The sequence below is a fragment of the Lactuca sativa genome, chromosome 2 (genome assembly GCF_002870075.4).
Source record: "Lactuca sativa cultivar Salinas chromosome 2, Lsat_Salinas_v11, whole genome shotgun sequence".
Lineage (NCBI taxonomy): Eukaryota > Viridiplantae > Streptophyta > Magnoliopsida > Asterales > Asteraceae > Lactuca > Lactuca sativa.
The window spans coordinates 150,165,373-150,182,905 of record NC_056624.2 but is presented as its reverse complement, the minus strand read 5'-3'; the positions used below and the strand labels follow the sequence as shown (position 1 = coordinate 150,182,905).

At 34.4% G+C, this 17,533-nt stretch overlaps 1 protein-coding gene across 1 annotated transcript; it reads left to right on the top strand.

Moving 5' to 3' along the window:
* The first annotated feature begins 11,704 nt into the window (after nt 1-11,704).
* On the top strand, nt 11,705-15,776 carry LOC111909672 (gamma aminobutyrate transaminase 1, mitochondrial). Its single transcript, XM_023905449.3, has 19 exons — nt 11,705-11,900; nt 12,496-12,599; nt 12,691-12,775; nt 12,873-12,945; nt 13,028-13,125; nt 13,213-13,305; nt 13,385-13,458; nt 13,553-13,591; nt 13,680-13,768; nt 13,855-13,931; nt 14,034-14,108; nt 14,208-14,255; nt 14,345-14,428; nt 14,509-14,596; nt 14,683-14,761; nt 14,855-14,945; nt 15,036-15,114; nt 15,208-15,323; nt 15,396-15,776. Exons 1-19 carry the CDS (start codon nt 11,868-11,870, stop codon nt 15,468-15,470), a joined length of 1,500 nt encoding a protein of 499 aa, XP_023761217.1. The 5' UTR covers nt 11,705-11,867; the 3' UTR covers nt 15,471-15,776.
* The last annotated feature ends 1,757 nt before the right edge of the window (nt 15,777-17,533 follow it).

Below are 17,533 nucleotides of genomic sequence, written 5' to 3'. Positions count from 1 at the left end.
GTTAGTGTGCCGGTTAACCACACACGCTCCACCAACGACTTGGTAAGGTACAAAGTGTAATTTAATGGGTTAGCAGCTATTTCATATTTTTCCTAAAGTAACTAAGATTGGGAATTATTAAAGTCTTATTTACTTTATAATTTCATTATAATTTTTATGAGGATTAAGGTCATATCCTACTCGTTCGGCTAACGACCCTCCACCAGTTAAGGAAGCGGTGGGTGAGAGTGGACACCCATGAAACTGTCATTTTATAGGCAGTAACCTTATACCCCCCCCCCCCCTCTTATAGACTGGCTTCGTGAATGAGGCCTACTAACGGTAAGACTGACTTATTCTTATATATATATATATATATATATATATATATATAATTTAACTATTAATATAATAATAGTATAAGGGTTGAATTTTCAACTTTTAAAATTCTAATGTTCAATTTGGAATTAAAGCATTAAGGTGTGAGAGTTTACAAATTCCAAGACTTGAGGGCAAGTTTTGAAACTATTCAAGACTTTTCAATTTCATAACTTATGAGTTTAATTGTCTATTAAAATAAAGACTCTTCATTTTATGTAACCTATGGTTCTTTAATAACTCTTTTAAAGAAGTGACTTTTGGTAATCCATAACTTGAGGACAAGTTATGAACTCCATCAATAGGCATTTAGATCAAGAATTACACTAACAAACAAGTTACAAATAATTTCTATGATCTACTAAAACTCCTAAGTATGAACACTCATATCAACAATTTCAAGAATCATATAAACACATATAAAACTTGAAAATTTGATAATAACCATTGAAAATGGATTAACATAATCATTACCACATCAAAAACAGGTTTTATAAGTCCAAAATAGTTTAAGGTAATGATTCTAGTCCATTTCCAACAGCAAAACACGAAAAACTACACGCATAGCCTTCTACTCGTTGAGTGCATGATCCTACTCGACGAGTAGGATGAATTTACACATGGAATTGGCAAGTCCCCCCATGGACTCGGCGAGTTCACACGAACAGTGAACAGTTTTCCGATTTTTCAAGCATTTTGCATCAAGTATAAAGAAAACTAGCCTAGGCTCTGATACCACTGATGGGCTTGAGCATTCTAACACCCGTATGGTGTACATGCAACCCTAGAAACCTTGGATCTATGTTTTCTCTAATATACACGCAAATTTGATTTTCCAAGGTTCTCAACCTAACCAACATGTTATAGGGTACTTGTTATATAAAAATTTAGTAGAGTAACATACCTTTACTTGTGGTTGATTGCTTGGAGTCTTTAGAGCCTAACACCAATAATGTGGATGCCTCGAGTGGAATCACAAATCACCAAAAACAAGTTGGAATCTTTGAGAGAATATGATGAACTCTAGAAATTGGCCCACCCTTGTTCTCACACACACTAGTGTCATTTCAAGTGTCAAGGACATCTTTATATAGTATGGAGGATTAGGGTTACATGCATGTAAACCCTAATACCCATGACTTTTCATTTACATAGGATACATGAGTTAAAAGCTTCATGGACTATCCATGGACTTCCATACACTCTTAGCCCATCCTAAATAAATCTTAGCCCAATCCATATATATGTAAGATTCCATATTTAATTAGCCCCTTTTGATCACTAAATTAATTCCAAATTAATTCTTGATCAATACTAATTAAATAATATGATTTCATATTAATATGTTATAACATATAATATATTAATAGATCATAAATATCTTATTCTCAAAAATATATCCATACAAATTGTTAGGTGAAGTGCAACCCAAATGGACCATGTCGGGTCGGGTCATGTTCATACCTAATATAGTTACAAACTTAGACACCTTATCCAACACTTTCAATGGTTGAAACATGCAAAGCGAACTCAACTTCAGATCTTAAATGCTTCTCGAATATGATCAAATGGTATCTTAGTGTCCGAAACGTGCTTCTGAATTTAATGCCCAAACTTTTCAACGCGCAGAGAAGACAACAGTGAAGACTCTCATTCGGAATTTGACACAAAGGGGGGAGATTGTTGGGTTTAATTGTATTGTGTCAAATGTATGCATAATATAGTTTGTTTCATTCTGGTTTGAGCCTATCCATTCTCGGATCTGGTTTGTAGTTTAGAGTATATATATATATATATATATATATATATATATATATATATATATATATATATATATATATATATATATAGTGCATGCATGTAACATTAGGGTTAACGTCTTGGAACCCTAATTGCCGTTTGTACGCTCTTACAGAGAAGTTTTTGAGAACTCTTCTAGAGCTTTTATAATCAAAGCATTTGACACTCTTTTGATCTTCATTGTTCTTATCATTTAATTCATGTTCTTTATTATAGAATCTATTGATCTTGATTATTGTTCCCACAAAGATTTGTAAAAGTCATATATGATTATATTAATATCCGGTTGTATTCAATTCATACATATACCCCAAAATATAAATTAGAAACCAAAATCACATAAATATACTAGTAACATGAAAACTCTTGGACGAAACTTGCAAACATCAACTAGAAACCAACATCACCAAACTATACTACTAACATGATAATGATAATTCACTTGTGAAACTAAAATATTAAGAAGTAACTAACAAGTCCAACTTCAAAATCACAATACCAATACCAATATAACACCAAATCCTCCATTTGAAAAGGTATATGCGTTAAAATAGTGATGGTTAGTAGATGATTATAAAATTATAAGTTAAACAATATGTAACGTATTATACCGTCGCCTAGGTTGATTTCATAGTAGGTTGTACAACTTCAGTAGCCATTTCTTCCTTGATAAGCTTTGTCCAACTTTGAAATCACAATACCAATATAGCACCAAATCCTCCTTTTGAAAAGGTATATGCATTAAAATAGTGATGGTTAGTAGATGATTAAAAATTTATAAGTTAAACATGATGAGTTTGAGCCATAAGAACATTCCTATGTGCATATGCAAACCCTAATGCTTGGATCTAGGGTTCTCTATTATATATGCATTCATCCAAGAATATCTAACCCTAGATCTAGTGATAACAATTTGAAATTGTAATGACCAAAACAGATCTAGAAGATTACCTCTTGTTTCTTGCTTGAATCTTCTTGTCTTTGATGCTTAGAGTCACAAGTGTAACTCCTCTAATGGCTTACAAACACCAACTAGCAAGAGGGTAGTATTTGAGAGATGGAGGATGCACACTAAATCGGCTCTAGGGTTCTTAGAGAAGCAGTGGTCGATTTATGTAGCCTAGGGGTCTTATTTATACTGTGAGCAGCTAGGAATTCAGTCAACACCAAATTAATCTCTTTTAGTCACCAAATTAATTCCTAATTAATCTATGACTAATATTAATCAAACAATATGATTTATCCTTTAATATATTATTCTTATAATATACTAATAAACCACAATAACCTCTCCCTCTATAAATTACCCTGTCAAGTTGCTATGGTGAAGGTAACCTAAAAGGACCATGCACAACCGGGTCAAATACTTACCAAATATAGTTATGGGCTTAGACACTAATCCAACAGTCTCCCACTTGGATAAGTCTAGTAACTACAAATGTAAACACAATCCATTAGCAATCGTAGCTCTCAAAGACGTTGTTGAACTCTGATCTTATCAGTAACTTGTCCTTTAGATAAGGGATCGTATAGTCCCCCGTTCTAGATATCGTGCAGACAATTACATGGAACATGGTCATACTTATTGTCCAGCAGTTTATTTCTTGATCTCTGGTTCGTTTGACATAGAACTTAATTGAAAACATCAATTCAGTCCTGACCGGGCCCAACAAATAAGTCAAACCAAATCATCAAGGGGCCCTAATATCGCTTTTATCCTCTCCGGATAAAAGGAACAGATAAACTTCGACTTATATGTAATTACTATCCACTAATCAAATTATACACAACAATGTGTTTTATAACATCAAGTTACTGATGCGTTTACGCATTATCAATGAACAACTAATTAGCAAACAATAAACTATATATCTAGGTTTTAAGACCATATGATATTATTGTCTTGTGATCACTCGAGATAAATTCCATGAAGTGATTCCAGCAAGCGCAGGTTTATTCCAATGCTCAAATCAAACTCAAAAACACTCATGAACATTGTAGCAAACCTTTGCTATGCCTAATACATTTTAGACAATCTACACACCAATTCATGATAGTCTTCATTCATACTTACTTCCAACATATGAACAACCGTGGACGGTTCGAATAATTCTTATTATTCAGGAAGTCAAAACATGTAAAATGGAACAATAGTTAAACAATTAACATAAGATAGTAACATTAATAATAAATAATACTCCTTTATTTAATCATCAAATGTTAATTACAACTTATCTATTACACGTTTCTAAACTATATAATATAAACTAATATCGTCCTTCAGCCCGATGCTCCTAGCGTGCTGCAAGTGCTTAACCTTGCTCAGTCCCTTTGTAAGAGAATATGCTAGGTTATCCTCTGACAATACCCTCTTTACTACGAGGAGTCCCTCTTCCACCCGATGTTGAATAAAGTGATATTTTCTGTCGATATGTCGAGATCTATTGTGATCCCTCGGTTCCTTGGTCAAGGCAATCGCTCTTTCATTATCACAAAAAATTTCCATGGGCTCTTTTATGGCTGGCACAACTCCAAGGTCTCCAATGAAGTTCTTCAACCTTATTGCCTCGTTTGACGCTTCGCTCGCTGCAATGTACTCTGATTCGCACGTTGAATCAGCTACGGTCTCTTGCTTGGAACTTTTCCAAGTCACTGCTCCTCCATTAAGGGTAAAGACCCAGCCCAACTGTGAACGGTAGTTGTCCCTGTCGATCTGAAAATTGGCGTCACTGTACCCTCACACCTTTAATTCATCACTCCCACCGAGGACTAGAAACCATTCCTTGGTCCTCCGAAGGTACTTAAGAAAGTTTTTTACTGTGGTCCAATGCGCTTTGCCAGGGTTCCCTTGATATCTGTTGACCATGCTCAAAACAAAGGCCATATCAGGGCGAGTAAAAGTCATAGCATACATAATCGAGCCAACTGCGGAAGCGTATGGTACTCGCCTTATTTATGCTATCTTGACTTCGGTATTCGGGCATTGAGTCTTACTCAACTTGGCATTACTTTGGATCGGTAACTCCCCCTTCTTTGAATTCTCCATACTAAAACGTTTTATTACCTTGTCCAAGTAAGTATTCTGACTAAGTCCTATTAGTCTCGCTTACTTCCGTCTCTCACTATCCTTATTCCCAAAATATAGGAAGCCTCTCCGAGGTCCTTCATAGCGAAGCACTTCCCGAGCCAGGACTTAACCTCCTGTAGTGTCGGGATGTCGTAACCTATGAGTAGTATGCCATCGACATACAATACGAGGAATCTAACAATACTCCCACTGGCTTTGACATATACACATGATTCATCTTCGCTTCGTAGAAAATCAAACTCTTTGACTTTCTCGTCAAAACAAAGATTCCATCTGCGAGACGCTTGGTTAAGTCCATAAATGGACTTCTGATGCTTTGCATTGACAAAACCCTTTGGTTGATCCATGTAAACATCCTCAGCTAACTTCCCATTAAGGAAAGCGTTTTTGACATCCATCTGCCACATTTCATAATCATGAAATGCAGCAATGGCCAGCATCACCCTAATAGATTTTATCTCAGCAACCAGTGAGAAGGTTTCATCATAATCAACTCCGGGAGTTTGAGTAAAACCCTTCGCGACCAATCGCGCCTTGTATGTGTGCACATTCTCATCCATGTCGGTCTTCTTCTTGAAGATCCACTTGCACCCGACCGTCTTACGTCTGGGCACATGGTCAACCAAATTCCAAACTTGGTTGTCATACATGGACTGAATCTCGCTGTCAATTGCCCCTTTCCACTTTGCAGACTTCGGGCCTGCCATGGCTTCCTTGTAGTTGTTAGGTTCGTCCAGATTCACTAGTGTACTATCACTAATGAACGTATCCCCTTCGGTTGTAATATGAAAACCATAAAACTGGGGTTGAACCCTAACTCTACCGGAACGTCTAAGAGGTAAGGACTCGTCAATCGGTTCAACCGGAGTGTCCTCCTCAGGTTGAGCACCAGTATTAGAGGTTCCTTCATCGCTCGAATCTTGAATCTCTTCAAGATCGATTTGCCTCCCACTGTCCCCTTGGCTTATGAGTTCTCGCTCTCGGAAAACCCCTCTCCTCGCAACGAAGACAACATTGTCACTTGGTCTATAGAAGAGATATCCAAAAGACTTCTGCGGGTAGCCGATGAAAATACACCGCTCACTACGAGGTTCAAACTTTTCTTGAGTCTCTCTTCTTACGAAAGCCTCGCAACCCCAAGCCTTGATATGTGCTAATGAGGGAGCCTTCCCTGTCCACATCTCGTGAAGTGTTTTGGTAACCTTCTTCGTAGGGACTAAGTTAAGGATATGGGCGGTAATCTATAAGGCATACCCCAAAATAAGATAGGTAGTGAAGCATGACTCATCATGGAATGAACCATGTCTAACAAGGTTCGATTACGCCTCTCAGCCACACCGTTCAACTGTGGTGTCCTAGGTGGCGTCAATTGCGAAACAATTACGCATTCCTTAAGATAGTCGTGGAATTCAAGACTTAGGTACTCTCCTCCTCCATCGTATCGAAGCATCTTGTTTTTCCTGCCTAACTGATTCTCCACTTCTTGTTTAAACTCTTTGAACTTTTCAAAGGTTTCTGACTTATGCTTGATTAAGTAAATATACCCATATCTACTAAAATCATCAGTAAAAGTTACGTAGAAGCGGCTCGCATCCCTTGTGGTTGATCTAAAGGGCCCACACACATCGGTGTGTATGAGATCCAATATACACTCACCCCTCTCACAAGTGCCAGTGAAGGGTGACTTGGTTATCTTTCCAAGTAAACAAGACTCGCACACGTCATCGTCCCTAAGGTCGAATGACTCCAAAACTCCATCCTTTTGGAGTTGGGCTATGCGTTTCTTGTTGACATGTCCAAGTCGACAATGCCACAAGCATGCTTTATCCAAACCATTGGATGAATCAATACACAACACATCATTTCCTAAGTTATCTACAACCATCACAGTTTCGTATATTCCATTACAAGGCAATGCTTCAAAATAAAATACACCATTAAGATAAGCATTAATAGAACCTTTTTCATTATCAAATGAATATATAAAACCTTGTCTCTATAAACCATGAAATGAAATGATGTTTCTTGCCATATATGGCGAATAGCAACAATTGTTTAAATCTACTCCTAATCCACTACTGAGCATTAAAGAGTAAACTTCGATCTTGGTAACATGCGACGATCTTCTGTTCCCCATGATCAAATTAATTTTCCCATGCTCCACATCCCTATCTCTTCTTAGGCCCTGCAAATCAGAACAAATTTGAAAACCACATACTGTATCAAGTACCCAAGAAATGGAATGTGATGAATCATTAGATTTAATTGTGTAAATACTTGCATAGGATGACTTGATCTTCCCATCCTTGATTGCTTGCAGATATTCTGGGCAGCTTCTCTTCCAATGCGCTATTTTGTGGCAGTGGTGGCACTCTGCCTCCTTAGGGTTTGAGTTGGGTTTAGCAGAACCAACTTTGGTTCCACTAGAAGAGGTGCCTTCTTAGGACTTTCCATTGTGGTGGCTCTTTGAGGGAGCCTTCCTCTTCTTACCTTTCCCTTGCCCTATAGCCAAAACAGGGGCAACAATTGGAGTGGGAGTTGATGAAACAAACTTATCCTTGAGATTGCTCTCAGCAGTCCTAAGCAAGCCTTGAAGCTTGCTCAAGATGACCTCTTCCGTATTCATATGGTAGGTCATGCGGAACTGGTTGTAGCAGGGAGGCAGGGAGTGTAGGATGATGTCAATCGACAACTCTTCATCAAAGTTAACATTCAACTTACTCATAGGACTTTTGGAGTTCGGAAGTCATGGTCGCTAGCATGATGCAATGGACTTTCGTGGCATCACGCTCGTGGGCCTCAAAGGCAGCGATATCTTCGGGGGTAGCAGTGTTCATGTCAATCTCCTTCAACTCCTTATCAAGGAAAAACTCTTTGTCCTTATAACGGGTGACCATTCTTATGTTACGAATCCAATCGTTGAAATTGTTTCCGTCGAATATCACCCTCCCACACAAGTTCATGAGTGAGGATGAGCCGGAGAAATTCGAGCCGAAAGCGTTGTTGTTGTTCATGTTCGACATCTAAAAAGGAAAAGAACAAAATTTGATTAGAAATGAATCCCTAATTAAACACCCAAATGAGAAATTAGGGCTAGGATCCAACAACATTATTTACATACTAGAAAAGGGATGTCGTAATCTAACAAATAAATAATTTGAAGGTAAGTGAATGACGATTCACTAATTCTTCATCATGAAAAACAAAAACAAGATTAAGTTTTAAATGTATTGAAAACTCCTAGATCTTTTGAGATTCATTGAAATTTTCAATGACATGTTTAAATCTTGATATGCCCCTCTAGTTTGTGACTGGGATGTCGAGGATCATAAAGCGAGTGTGAATAACCATGCAAATATACATGGTGCCCTCATTGTTACAGTCACCTATTCGATGTGTCAGTTAACCACACACTCTCCATCAAACTATGACAAACAATGAGTCACCCTTTGCCACCTTTGCTTAGAAACCAATTAGTGTTCCGGTTAACCATACACGCTCCACTAACGTCTTAGCAAGGGTGCAAAGTGTAATTTCATGGAATTGCATCAATTCACTTTTGCCTAAAGTAACTAAGATTTGGGATTTTGTAAAAAAACATTTAGTTACTTATATGGATTCATTATACTTTTAATGATGAAATGTTTTCCCTATCCTACATGTTCGGCTAACGACCCTCCACCAATCAAGGAAGCGGTGGGTGAGAGTTGACACCCATTAAACGGCCATTTTATAGGCCATAACCTTATACCCCCCTTATAGACCAGCTTCGTGAATGAGGCCTACTAACGGTAAGACTAGCATTTTAAGTTATATATATATATATATATATATATATATATATATATATATATATATATATATATATATATATATATATATATATATATATATATATATATATATATCATAATATAATAAAGTATAAGGTCGAATTTTTAAACTTGTAAAATTCTAGGGTTTGAAATTTAAATAGTTCAAATTAAACATTTTAATCACAAAATTTAAATTTCAAAACTTGATGTAAAGTTTTGAACTTTTCAAAACACAAGGATCAAATAACAAATAATTTTAAATTAAACAATTAATTTTATGATTATCTAAATTTGACTTAATCAAGATTAAGATAATTCATCAAATAAATTCAAATAATCAAATATTATCAAATAAGGACTTTATCATTTAAATAATTGGTAATTATCTTTTGTTTTGTTAACGATATAGACAAAAAGGTAATAAAATTCGGATTTTATTAAACCAAAACGATTTAGGTAAGTGTCCTTTAGCAAAACAGCAAGAAATCCCGAAAAGCTTTCTGTCTGACAGCTAAACTCGTCGAGTCCACATTGGAACTCGTCGGGTTCAACCAATTCGTTGAATTCCTCATGGAACTCGTAGAGTTCATCAGGCAATTAGCATAAAAACGATTTTTAAGGCTTGAACAAATAAACAAGGCATCAATACAATAGAAACCAAACAAAGCACTGATACCACTAATGGGTCTGAGCTATAAGAACATTCTTATGTGCACATGCAAACCCTAATGCTTGGATCTAGGTTTCTCTATTGTACATGCATTCATCCAAGACTTTCTAACCCTAGATCTAGTGATAACAATTCGAAATTGTAATGACCAAAACATATCTAGAAGATTACCTCTTGTTGCTTGCTTGAATCTTCTTGTCTTTGATGCTTAGAGTCACAAGTGTAACTCCTCTAATGGATTATAAACACCAACTAGCAAGAGGGTAGTATTTGAGAGAGGGAGGAGGCACACTAAATCGGCTCTAGGGTTCTTAGAGAAGCAGTGGCCGATTTCTGTAGCCTAGGTGTCTTATTTATACTGTGAGAAGCTAGGATTTCAGTCAAAACCCTAATGGACAACTTAAACATTAAGCAGCCCATGGAACCTTCTGGAATAAGGCAATGGACGAAAATATGATGGGCTCCCATCATAATTTCGTTCACCCCTTAATCCATTAGGTTTCCCAATCCAAAATACAACTATCACACAATTGATAGTTTAAGTCCCCTTTCTTCAATTAATCTCTTTTAGTCACCAAATTAATTCCTAATTAATCTATGACTAATATTAATCAAACAATATGATTTCTCCTTTAATATATTATTCTTATAATATATTAATAAACCACAATAACCTATCTCTCTCTATAAATTACCCTGTCAAGTTGCTATGATGAAGGCGACCCAAAAGGACCATGTAGAACTGGGTCAAGTACTTACCAAATATAGTTACGAGCTTAGACACTGATCCAACAAAACAATGTGTACTGTATTATACCATCGCCTAGGTTGATTTCATAGTAGGTTGTACAACTTTAGTAGCCATTTCTTCCTTGGTAAGCTTTGTCCAACTTTAAAATCACAATACCAATATAGCACCAAATCCTCCATTGAAAAGGTATATGCATTAAAATATTGATGGTTAGTAGATGATTAAAAATTTATAAGTTAAACAATGGGTACTGTATTATACCGTCGCCTAGGTTGATTTCATAGCAGGTTGTACAACTTCAGTATCCATTTCTTCTTTGGTAAGCTTTACATTTTGGGTAGATATCCAAGTGCCGTCTATATGTTGTTGTAGTGCCATATCTAACTTTAGCCAATTGCTTCTTGCAATGAACACATTCAAGTTTTACCTTGCCATTAGGAAGAGTCACTTCAACAAATTCCTTCCATACTGCAGAGGTGCTCTGTCCAATATGACGATCCACCTCGCCATTGAGGTTAATGCCTTCATGTGCATTTTTGCAGGGCGATCGAGGTTAATGTCATCAATATAGAGACAACATCAATAAAAATGGATAAAATGAACACAAAAAAAAAAAACAAATCTAACATGGTGTTAAACAAAGATGTGTAGCCATATGAACAAAATGGAGAGTGGAGTATGATCGTTAGTGAGAGAAAGAGAAGTATTTATCGGGGTAAAATAGGGTTATGGTAAAAACTACACTATACGACAAAGCCCAAGCCCAAGAGTACTCATGTAACTTTTGTATGGTAATTATTAATTAATAATAATATATAAAATAAAGTTGTAGAATTTATATTATACAAAAGTCCGTTAAGGCTCACGAGCTTAAACGAGATCTTATTCGAAGGCTCAAGATCGGGCTCGTTAACTAACTAAGCTTTATTCTAGACTCGAACTTGGGCTCGGACTCGTTAAAGCTCGGCTTGTTTCAAGCATTTATGGATCCGAGCTTGACTAACTCACGACTAGCTCGACTCATTACATTCCTAAAGAAAATAGACCAAATTTGTAGTTATCCAATGTTTTCATTGAAATCTGTAATGTATTTTTTTAATCAACCTGTCTATCTTCTAACTATTTAAGTAATTATCTTCTTATAAAAAACTCAAACAAATAAGAATATATCAAAAACGATATCTACGATCCGATCTTTATCCAATTTCGATTATTAAAAGCCAGCTATGAACACCGCATCTCACTGCACGGTCGACATACTCTCCTTTTTATTTTAAGTCGACTCCCTCACTGTCTCTTTCAACGGCGTATAAAAGGGAAATCATATACTGCTGTTGAAAACATTCACTCGAATCTTGGAGCTTTTTCACTAAAATATAGGAGAAGATGAATAATCTGTTTCGAAGGGCGTCATCACAGGTCAGGTCCTCTTATTAGTTGTTCCTCCCATTCATGCATTGAATCGGAATCGGAATCGGAATCAGTTTATTACACGAGTTAGAATCGAATATATAGCTTATTGAACTGTACATGGTCCTTGTTAACATTAGTATTCTGCTATCGCTATTACTAATCTGATATCGGCTAGGGTTGATATTCTCCATCCTACTAGGACTAGAGGATATGTTTCAGATGATTGAGATCTTATTAGTTATGTTAATTATAAAATTTGTTGGATACCGTTTCTACTGTGGTAGAAGATAAGGTGATTTGATTGTGGTCCAGTAACCTAAGTAAAGAAGACAATTACGATATGGATAATTGAAATTTTAGAAACGAGTATAAGGAATGGAGCATAAGATTCATGTCTGGAGCACCTTACCCTTTTATGATCTGCTGATTTTGTTGTTCTTTTTCAAATGAATAATACACAATATTCCTTTGAATGCAACTTAATTTAATTATGATTATCTTACTCAAATTTCTTTAATAAAAGGTTTTTTTTAGCTAAAAACATGTTTTCAGAATAAAATATATTAGAAATCTTATGCACAATTTTTTTTTTCATGTATAGATTTGTTCATACACAAAAAATGTTGGAGGTTCTAGAAGTGTCCTGGTGAGGTGGACTAGTACAGAAGCTGTACAAACTGCTGATTCTGCAGTTGATCATAAAGGGTATTATGTTATAGCAATGCATCTTTAACACTATGCTTCAAAATATTGCATTTTCTTTAAAAAAAAGTTATTTTTTCTATTCGAATATCAGGTATAAGGGACATGACATGTTGGCTCCTTTTACTGCTGGATGGCAGACTGATGATTTGCATCCCTTGGTAATACACAAGTCTGAGGTAAAGAATATTATTAACATTTAAAACTATTGAATTTTGTATATTCTATAATCTATATATACCTATTGTGAAAAAGGTTTGATTCTTGTTATGATAGGGTTCATATGTGTATGACATTAATGGGAAAAAGTATCTTGATTCTCTTGCTGGTTTATGGTGCACAGCTTTAGGTATACATACACAAAACCCTTTTATAGATTAAACATTCTCCGAAAAATATTTATTTTTTATATTTCTTTTTGAAACATTTAGGGGGGAGTGAATCAAGGCTTGTTGATGCTGCAACTAAACAGCTAAATACGTTACCTTTCTACCACTCCTTTTGGAATCGTACCACAAAACCCTCTCTGGTATTTAGAAATTTAATTATTTAATAAAGTGGAATAATTTGAGTATATTAAAAGTTAAATCTGCTTTCTTTTTTGTATTATATTTAGGATCTTGCAAAAGAGCTTCTTGAAATGTTTACAGCAAGTAAAATGAAGAAAGTCTTTTTCACAAACAGTGGCTCTGAAGCTAATGACACTCAGGTTTGCTTATGGTGTGTATAAGTTGATTCATAGTTTTATAAATTTTTTACTTCTCTCAAACATTTTATATTTTTTTTAGGTGAAACTTGTATGGTATTATAACAATGCACTTGGAAGGCCAAACAAGAAGAAATTCATTGCTAGATCTAAATCGTAATATTATTTCTCAAAATTTGTATCATATGCTTTTATTTCTTCCAAAAAGATTCATTTTTTTTTTTTAAATTTGATTTTATGTATTTTACAGATACCATGGGTCAACTCTCATATCCGCTAGTCTTTCTGGGTAATCTTTTTCTATATTCTACTAAATATTTAAAATCTTTATTTTTTATTCTTGTCAATTTTTTAATTTTTCTATTATTATTTTAAAGTCTTCCAGCATTGCATCAGAAATTTGATCTGCCTACTCCATTTGTTTTGCATACTGATTGTCCCCATTATTGGAGATACCATCTTCCAGGTTTTTCTTTTTCTATAAATTTATCATTTTATTTACTTTTCTTTTTATCTACTTAATCATTTATGAGTTGGATAAATTAAATATAGGTGAAACAGAGGATCAGTTTTCCACAAGATTAGCAACCAATTTGGAAAATCTAATTCTCAAAGAGGGACCAGAAACGGTAATTTGAAAAGATATATCTGTTATTCAAATATCATTGGTGGTTATTTTTAATGATATCACATTTTTTTTAAAATTATTATTTATATTTTTATTATTTCAGATTGCTGCATTTATTGCAGAACCAGTTATGGGAGCAGGAGGTGTGATACCTCCACCTGAAGGTTATTTTGAGAAGGTTGGGTTTTTATAAATTTACAGATTTGCCCCTGTGTTATAGTTAATGTAAGCAATGACTCACTCTCACATGTGTTATATCTTTTTAACAATTATGCAGGTCCAGGCTGTTGTTAAAAAATATGATATTTTATTCATAGCTGATGAGGTAAAGTGGTAATTTTTAAATTTTGAACTTTATATTTTTATTTTGTTGAGTTGTAATAAGTAATAACATTTTGCAATTGTAATTTACAGGTAATCTGTGCATTTGGAAGAATTGGAACTATGTTTGGATGTGATAAGTACAAGATTAAACCTGATCTTGTCTCCATAGCAAAGGTATAATTATAATCACTAAAACATTATATAAATAAAAACAATTAAACTTAGATACAATAAAAAAAGCCAAAAAATTTCAGGCTCTTTCCTCTGCATATATGCCTATTGGAGCTGTTCTTGTTAGCACAGAAGTTGCAGATGTCATATCTTCTCAAAGCAATAAACTCGGTAAAATCCAAAACCTTATTCCGTCGGAATCGGTGATTCCCATCATTGTCTGGAATTACATTTTCCAACGTTTTTATATTCCTTAGGTGTACTTTCTCATGGATTCACCTATTCCGGACATCCTGTAGCTTGTGCTGTTGCGTTAGAAGCCCTCAAAATTTACCAGTACTTTCTTACTTCACATCTTCAAAACAATAATAATAATAATTATTATTATTATCATACAATAAATGTTTCTCACATTTTATATATTTTCAGGGAGAGAAACATTGTTGATACAGTAAATAAGGTGGCACCAAAGTTTCAAGAGGGTTTAAAATCCTTTTCCTCAAGTCCTATAATTGGAGAGGTATGCTATATGCCATAATCATTATATGATTTTGGTTATTATAATTTATAAAATGTAGAAAAAATACAAATGTTTTTATTAATTTTGTAGATAAGGGGAACGGGATTAATTTTGGCTACAGAATTTGCGGATAATAAATCACGCGACACTCCCTTTCCTCCTGAATGGGGTAAGAATGTTTAGTTTAGTTTTCTAATGTTAATAAATTACTATTGAATCCCTTACAATGTTATGTAATGTTGTTAATATTTGGATTTACTAGGGGTAGGTGCGTACTTTGGAGCAGAATGTCAGAAACATGGGATGTTAGTACGTATTTCGGGTGACATCATCATGATGTCACCACCATTTATAATTACATCCGGTGAAGTTGACGAGGTATATAAAATGATTAAATGATGTTTAAAAAAATATCTGAGAAAATGACGGTTGATGGTTGACTTGTTGCAGTTGATAAGCATATATGGGAAAGCATTAAAGGCAACTGAAATGAAGGTAGAAGAACTGAAAAAATCTCAGCAATAAGTTAAGTATTACTTGACAATTATGAAAAGGGTAATATTTTGGTATAGGGAAAAAATTAAGCAAAATATTTCTAGACGTTGTTATAATAATATATACTGTTGGTGGTGTATATGTGCATGTAACTAGGAAACGACATTTATTAGAAAAAAAAAATTATTTGATAAGTAAAACATTTTTATGGCTCTTTATTTGTTTGATTATCGTATGTCAAGTTAGACTAGGTTGATGAATCAGTCTAGAAAAGTTAATAGTGTTGTTTTCATGGATTTGGGTGTGTTATGTTAATAGATAAAGTTGATTCTCACTTGGAGTATGTTTGGACAATATTGAGGGATATGTGAAATTTTAGTAAGATTGTTGCATATAGTAAAGATATAAAAATGTAGTTAGATGTAGGATTCATCATTTGCTTGTTGACCTTCTAAAATATCTTAGCTAGTTACTCAATTCATGCTCCAATTTTCGTTCTTGAAGTATATGTCAAAATAGTAACATCACATTTTGAAAGCCTAGTGGCTAGTGGTGAACTCAAAATTCGGCTTTTGAATGAAATTGCACAATGGTAATAATTACCAACTCCAGTTCAGGCTAAAAAAAAAACTTTTAAACCATTTAATATTTTACAAGATGTATGTGGGGGTGAGAAGCATTAATATTAATCAATTCAAAACCAAACCAAAATATATGCAATACACAAGTTTCTATGTTTCTAATCCAAATTATCTACACTCAAACAAAGTCTGATGGTACAATGACATAAGAATGTAGGTAGCATCACACCCAAAGCCCGTTTAGAAGCTCGATAACTATTGCAGACATTTTGAAAACATGTGTTGTCTCGCATGAATCCATGAAATGAGTTTGCAAAGTTTATCCCTTAAGCATTTTGATGACACACGGTAACTTATACCAAAAAGCGGTAATGCATACTAAAAACGGGATTAATCCCTAAAGTGTTCGGTTAACACTCAAGTCAACACATCCTAAGTGATATGCACACTTGAACCAATTTCCAAGTCGAGTTTAATGTTTCTCAAGTGAAATACTTTTTGAAAATAGATTCTTGCATGCAACAAGTTGCATATAATAGCAACGTAGCATTCAAGAGTATTATTCTACAAAAATAAATCAAACATATTACAAATGATTGGGATAAAGACATGTACTATTGGTATTTAATCATCTTTGCGCTTCAAGCTTCTTATAAACGCCTTACTCCATCCAAAGTGTTGTATGAACACTTTCTAACTACCTATGGTAAATAAGTAAACCATTTATGATGAACTAATTATATAATATAAGTTCTAAACAAAGTTTATAACCATATTCTACTCACTCCATAACGTTAAGGAAATACTAAGGAAGGTATGGGATCAATTTGAGTCAATATGGACTTGTTTGAAAATTCCATGTGATCCAAAATGGCACACAACCTATATGGTGTCCATGTCTTGCCATTTAGTGGCTATTGATTCATTTGGGTAGTGTACTTTGGTGTATTTGCTCTCAAACCTTCATAACGACTTCCATATGTGTAATAAGTCTTGAAAATGTGTTTTATTACTCCATTAAATCTTATTTCATTAATGATTTGCTTTTTTAAAAGTCTTAATGCTTAAGAAGTTTGAATGAGCTTGATAGAAGTCATCAAACTCCTAAATTAAGCTTTAAGCTACATTTAATCTCATAGATTCATCTAGGTTGATTCTAATTGTCTTAATAACTCAAATGGTATCATAAACATGTTATTAACCCTATTGAAAACATAATTACACATAGAATTATGATTCAAGTGTAATGTTTTAGTGATTTGAACAATACAAGTTTGATTAAATTCCACATATACCATTTAAACTTCAAATTCATACCAATCCTTTTAAAGCTAGATAATAACCAGTTGAGCTTTAATTTGACTTGGTGAATTAAACTTATGACATTTTAATAAATCAAAAGCTAGTTTATGTCATAAGTCAAGCTTGAATCACCATTTATGCCCAAAGCCAAAGTGAGTCTTAAATCAAATCCATAACTATAATTATCAACATACGGTGGAATCCTTACTT